This window comes from Buceros rhinoceros, unplaced genomic scaffold (assembly GCF_000710305.1).
Source record: "Buceros rhinoceros silvestris isolate BGI_N320 unplaced genomic scaffold, ASM71030v1 scaffold28261, whole genome shotgun sequence".
Classification (NCBI taxonomy): Eukaryota; Metazoa; Chordata; class Aves; order Bucerotiformes; family Bucerotidae; genus Buceros; species Buceros rhinoceros.
Genome location: NW_010396362.1, coordinates 258 through 7,067, shown reverse-complemented (window position 1 = coordinate 7,067; position 6,810 = coordinate 258). Strand labels below are relative to the sequence as shown.

Genomic DNA, 6,810 nt, shown 5'->3' with positions numbered 1-6,810 from the left:
GAAAGTGGATCTCACAGACAAATCATTTTGTCAGTGTTAAATGCACAAAATCTCAGTAGTCTGTAGTAACATAGTGGCTGCAGGGGAGGTCGGACATGCACATACATGCAAAGACGAACTAAAAAAAGCAAAGTCAAAACTTTTAAAGCCAAGGCAATAAAAAGGAGAGGTTCATTAGCAATGCATGAAGATGACACCGGAAGTAAGCTGCTGTTTTTTAAAAGAAAATCATTTAGTAAAATAAGTATAAAGTCTGATATTTTAGTCAATTTACTTAGGGGAAAGCTAATTAAGAAAGAATTGAACTGAATTACATATCCTCTTAGATGTAAGCAAAACCCGTAAGGACTGTATACAAACAGCTGGCATACTGACCAGAAAAAGTCTTTTTTTGCCAAGAAGGAACACAGGAGACCTTCAGCTTATAAAATTTTGCTTGAACATAGGCTTTAGGGACATCTCTGAAAAGAGAAGAATTCAAAGATTTAGTGGTGCAAAGCACTAACTATTACACAGCTTAGCTGTTCCCAAGTTCCCCATTCATGAGAGGGATGCCAGGCAAACCGTATCTACGCAAGGATGTACAACAGAACACTACCACGCTAAATCACATCTTCTATAGGTGCAGAAATCCAAGAGCTTTTATTCCTTTGTGGAATTTTCAAGACCATCTGCTTCACCCTTTGTATTCATAAAAAGAGGGAAAAAAGGTTTACCCAATAGCATTACTGAGTTCTTCCCAGTTCACGTCATTAGCATCATCCACTTTCATTTCATGCAACCTGTGAATATAATACGGGAGCAGTTTTTAGGCAGAATTCAAGAAATAATTCAAAGATGCTCAAAGCTCCCCCAGTCAGAAGACCCAGGACATTTTGTCCCAAGAAAGGGTGCTTGCAAAACCTGTAGGAAACTGCAGGCATGCTGTTGTCACCCTGCAGGCATGCTCACCCTGCGAGCTTTTATAAACACAATGCAGAACAATAAGAGATTCAAAAACATGCCAGTACCTCTGAACTATACCTTTTAATTAGATTGATCTTGGCCTGTAATCCTTTGGTCCCCCTATACAACTGCTGCCCTTTGGTCATCTTGTTTGTTAAAATTGTAGTCCTTGGAAAACACAGAAAAAAAGGTTTCCATCATTTCAAGAAATTCCAAGCAATTCCAAGCATCCAAAGGAAATGTCTTTGAGATGCTACTGCTGCCACAGAGAAGCAGAAATCAGGCCTCACTGTCACAGCAAGAAGATGACTTACCACAGCAAGCTATTGATTAGCTGTTTTTTATTTGTCTCCGACTCACTTGCAACACCTCTTCTGTCGTCTACACCCTATTTATTATCTACCTTACCAAACAATCACCACAGTACAAACAGTTTTGCAAAATAAATACTTCCCAGAATACTTCATCCTTTACTTTCACATTTTACATTTTTACTTCCACATTTTACTATCTCGATCTAGTATAAAACCTCACCATTTCTGTTTACATTGTCTCCAGTATCGAGTTCCCACTTTAGCTTCAATCTCAGTCCATGGCAGTTTCTGGAACAGTTTCTCACGGGCAATCGAGAGATCTCTGTTTGACTTTTTCGATGAGGAATGACGATTTGCATCTTCCGTTTCTATTCTTTTCCTAATCACCTCCTCTACTGCATGCATTAACTTCTGGGTTTCTTCCTTTGACCACGGACCATAATTAATAGCTAAAATTGAAACATAAGGTATAAGTTACCATAAATGATTAGGAAAAGAAGGCAAAAGAGGAAATGCTTTGATTTGCATTATTGTTATTTACAGGGCCAGCTTCTTAACACACTTCCTAGAAACTGTTCTGCATACCAGATTTGAGAGAGGAGTTCAGCCTCATCACTAAAGACCAGCACTAATCCCCAGTTTTTAGCTTTCACAGCCTGGTGCCAAACTCCTCCTGCTCTACCCCTGAAAGCACCTATTTACGTGTCAACTCCACGTAACAAAGAGTTGCTTTTATTACACTTCTCTTCCCTTCTCTATCAGAGACTGTTTGCACTCCTTCCAGATGAAAATGCCATCAGTGGTCTGGAAAAAAGAACCACCACCACAAACAAATTTAAAAAAAAATCCACTCTAGGATTTTTTCCTAAAGTTTAGGGCACATACAATTAAAAAAAGTCTCAATTTGCATACACGGAAGGAACCGGGTTTTTTAAAATAACATACCCGATTTGATTTCTGAGTATTTCATAGCAACTGAGAGGTTAGAACGGGCCATCATCTCGGAAATCTTCTTCCAATCATTACCATGCATAGCATGATACTTCTTTAATTTTTCTTTTTCTTCATTGGTGTACCTAATTGAGGAAAACAGGCACATCTTCAGCTGTAAAATCAAACCGTTCTAATAGTTTACAAGAGCTGTAATCTTCACAGGCCTTTCAGCGTTACTCATCACTACCATTTGCAATCGTGCTATAGACCAGAGAAGCTGTTGATAAGGACTAGTCAGAAAACTGAACTGTCAGTTAAGTTGCAGTAACCGGCACAAATAGGAGAGTTCATTGATATTCATTTTTAACATAAAGACAAACATCAGAGACAGTTGTTAGCATTCAGAAACTCTTTAAAATAACTCACTTACTTCCCTTTATAATTATTTGGGTCAAATATCTTCCTTGCTCGGTAATAGATTAGCCTCCAGGGTCGTGGTATGCCCTCAGCTGGAAGGTAAGCAGTTCATCTTTAAGAAATATTTCTCACACTGGTGAGGCCTCTTTAAAAACCCAAAACAAAACAAAACCAAAAACCACCAATATATATTTTCCTGACCGTGCTGTCAGGACAGATTCTCCCCATTCAAGAGAATGCACTCTGCAGCACTTCAGTAACCGCTCAGGAAACAGTGTCAACAGAACCTCCTGCAATTACAATTCAACTAACAGTGAATGCTCCCATTAGCAGAGAGACATGAGCCAGCCACCAGTCAGGAGACTGAAGAGATTCTGTGCTTCTGCATATGAACTATTTCAACTGAGAAAAGCAGGGACTGGGGGCACCCGGCACAAAGTGAAGATCCTGGCTGAAGGGAAGATCCTTGAAGTGGGAGAAGATCCACAGAGACCAGTATGTGGGAACACATAGCAATCTTGGTCAGCAGTGCCCAGGAGAGGTGACTGCACACAACTTGCATAGCACTGACGTGACTTTCTGCCCAATTTTTCCCAGACCGGAAGCAATCTCCCAGACTGGAAAGGAAGTCAACATCAGGCAAAGGTGACTGTGCAGGGGGAATGATAGTGCGCGTGAAATAATCAAGGAGGAATAAATCTGTGGCCTCATTGATCCTTAAATAAATGCTAGAATCCAAATCTATTACAGGATGTCATTTACTCTGCCTTGCCTGTGCTAAGGGTACAGAACAAACAGAACAGAAAACCACTGAGAAAGTGCTGAGGAGGTTCCTCAGAGATGTTACAAAATGAGCGTGTTTGCCATACGAAGCGTGAATGTTCTCTAGCCAAGAAAAGCCCAACAAAACCAGCACAGAGGAAAAGCAGCTCTTCCTGCAAACAGAATCATAGCTGTATGAATTTTGTTTTTCTAAAGTCTTGGAAAACTACTTTGACTAACGCCTTCATCTCTTTCAGTTGCTGCCATCATTCAGTCCTGAACCTGCCACCTATTTATGTACTCAAAGAGCAGTCAACAATTTCAGACAGGACTTAAATCACGCCTCCCATTCATAAGTCACTATGCTTAATTACAGCCTAGCAAATCATGCACCTTAAAGCCATAAAGTCCACATGCAAGTTTGAAAGTCTGTAGGTGCTGCTGGTCATTATTTCATCTCTAAGCAATTCACACCAAGAGAAGTTAATAAGAACAGTATATTATACAGATTATCAACTACGTAATCAGAGGAGCATGCTCCTTTCTTGCCAAATTTAGCAGCATCAGCGCTTTCCAATAAAAAATTATTCTAGAAATACATCGCAATATCCCCAGGTTGTGAAATGTAACATTCAGCTATTTGAGAAGGAACTTAAACACTTACAAAGTTTTTCACAAAAAAGATTTTCTGCTTTTAGACGACTGATGGTTTCTTTATCTTCTGGATACCTTGAGGTAAACAAGAGTTTTTCAGCACTGTCTATTCCAGTAATTGATAAAAACTCTTCAATATTTTTCCTGATTTGATTATTTTCCTTCTCCGAAAATCTGCCAAACTTGACAGCGACACCTAAAATATACAGGAAGTTTCATCAAGAAAAACAAAACAAACTCAAGCACTGTTTCTTGTGTGTTACATTTTGGCATTTAGCAAACATATCAGGAAAGATCAACAAATTCAAAAGGTGAAAAAAGAAAACTGAAAGAGACAAGAGCTGGGAGCAAGTGATTTATGCTGAGGTTTTGGACTGTAATTTGACTGTGAGGAAGCAGGTGCTGCAAAGCAGAAAGATGGAAAATAGGCCTATTGGAATGAACTGAACCAGATGCATGGATGCGACAGACCTGAGATAAAAACCGTTTTCCGCCCGTCAAAACATTAGCACAGCTGCACAGTCCTTCCTCACTGCAAGAGCATTTTGGAGGGCTCACCTTGTTTTTTAAACTGTTTAAACCTCATTAGGTCTCTTCCTGCCATCTTCCTGACTGTACTGTCCGATATACTCCTCACATGAGGAATAAACTCTTCCAGTTCTTGTTTTGCAATATCCAAATCCACAACTGAACACACATTGTAGTCCAGACACTCCTCCTCATCCGGACTGAGCTCGCTGCAGGCTGCCATTTCAGTCAAGGATCTATTCTGGTCCTTCATTCCATCCGATGATGATGGTTTTGGTGTCCTGACATTAAAAAAAGTATAATAGAATTTAGAAAAAAAAAAAAAGCAGAGATTTTGTTAGTATCTACTACTAAAAAAAGAATGACTGTATTCATTAAAGGACAAGGAATACTTCACACATCTACCCCCTCACATTTCCAACCTTTTAATGTAGATGTCATTGATGGAAATTATCAAATTTCTACACTTACAATATTCAAAGATCTTGATGAAGTTTTGAAAGTTCACACCTTCCCCACAAAACTCTCACACATAGACATACAGAAGAAATAGTGTCAAAATGAAATCCTTTTCTCCCCATCTTTTTTTTTTTTTAACTAAATACGGATGGCTTGCGCATAAATTATTTCTATACCTACAGGTATTAAATGGGAGAAAACACTCTATGTTGAAGGCAGCGGTAGTGTAATCTTACAAACTCTCGCTGTATCTTCACAAGATAATTAAGCTCTCTAACATCCCAACACACTGCAACGGTTTTTGAAGTTGCTTCTAAAAATACATACAAAACAGACTGAAGAAAAATCTGGGACCCAAATAATGTGCTAGAAACATATCTGGGGAGTGGGGAGAAGAAAAAACCCCAAACCACAAACAAACCTAAACTTACGGTACATCAGATTCTGAAGAGCTTTCATCCTTGACAAAAGCGCTGCTTTTGATTTTCTTTCTAACACGCCCTGGAGTTTTTTCAGATTGATGAGCTGTTTTAGTTGGCTTCGAAAAATTAACAGGTACATCCGCAGAGTCTTCACTCGCAGCAAGAGACACATTACCATCACTATCTTCGTGCCTTTGCTGGGGCGTTGCCACAACTCCCCTTTCTGCAGGTAACGGCAATACCTTGTGTCCCCGTTGCCTGTTTTGCGCTGGAGATGACAACAGCGATTGGTCAATGGTTACATCTGGGTCTTCCAGCGTACTATGGTGTCTTCTCTTCTTCTTCTTCTTTTTTCGTCCTTTACTGCTGTTTTTATCCTCTGTTTCTGAGGCAGGGAGCTCTTGCACCTCTTCCTCTTCAGGCAATTTTGTTTTTCTTTTCTTCTTAACAGAGTTTTGTACATAAATGTAATCAGCATCCATCTCCTGACAGCTGCCAGTGGTACTCTGATTTACTTTGACACAAGTTACATCGCTTTGCTCATCTGCACTATCATCATACCTCCGCTTCTTTTTCTTCTTTTCCTTTCGGGAAACAGCTGCTCCAGTTTCATTACTAATTGTATGTTCCAGTGCTACACAATAATTATCTAATGAAGCCTGTTCCTTCTCCCTCTTCTTTTTCTTTTTCTTCTTTTTACAACCTTCGCCATCCCGTGCTGCTTGATCTTCAAACAGCACTGGAGAAGCAGAGCGAATCTCTACATTTTGCATACTTTCTTCTTCACCACTTTCATGTTTCTTTTTGTATTTTTTGTGTTTCTTCTTCTTCTTGAGAAAATTCTGAATTTGAAAATTACCTGGACTTGTGTTTTTTGTCATGTTTTATCTTAAATAAAAGATACAAGTTTTACTCAAGTGCCACAATTTATGTACTGTTACACAGTAAAAATAAAAAACCAACCAAAACAACCCATCCCAAATATTACAATACTACAGAACTACTCAATATTACATTAGACTGTACAATAAACATACTTTTCAATCCAGCTCACTTTGCAGAGTAACTATGAAAAAGCAACGTCTTCATCAAACTGATGTGCATCACAGATATGTCCAAGTTTAAAACTAACTTCCTACAACAACAAAGATACTCTGTAATAACTATTATCTTTATGTGGATTTTTAATGACTAAGAGATGGCAAACTGCTGTAGTCAACTCTGCTCTCAGCACTGAAACAGCCACAAGCAAAACGTAATAAAGAAATATTAAACTAATCAGCCTTAAAACAGAGTTCTCTAATTAGAAGCTTCTGACTGGCTTTGCCCATGTTCACACAGGCCCAAGGCCGGCCAACCCCTGCCAGTTCCAACGG

General features: G+C 39.1%; 1 protein-coding gene across 1 annotated transcript in view; it reads right to left on the bottom strand.

Moving 5' to 3' along the window:
* The window catches only part of TTF1 (transcription termination factor, RNA polymerase I), a 6,625-nt gene extending 310 nt beyond the window's left edge, over positions 1 to 6,315 (bottom strand). Inside the window, exons 1-9 of the mRNA XM_010145894.1 lie at positions 5,444 to 6,315; positions 4,584 to 4,834; positions 4,036 to 4,221; positions 2,623 to 2,701; positions 2,205 to 2,335; positions 1,480 to 1,708; positions 1,024 to 1,113; positions 717 to 782; positions 376 to 461 (exon numbers count right to left, since the gene is read on the bottom strand). Coding sequence (XP_010144196.1) covers positions 376 to 461; positions 717 to 782; positions 1,024 to 1,113; positions 1,480 to 1,708; positions 2,205 to 2,335; positions 2,623 to 2,701; positions 4,036 to 4,221; positions 4,584 to 4,834; positions 5,444 to 6,315 — 1,990 coding nt within the window. The remainder of the gene's footprint in view (positions 1 to 375; positions 462 to 716; positions 783 to 1,023; positions 1,114 to 1,479; positions 1,709 to 2,204; positions 2,336 to 2,622; positions 2,702 to 4,035; positions 4,222 to 4,583; positions 4,835 to 5,443) is intronic.
* Positions 6,316 to 6,810: the final 495 nt, after the last annotated feature.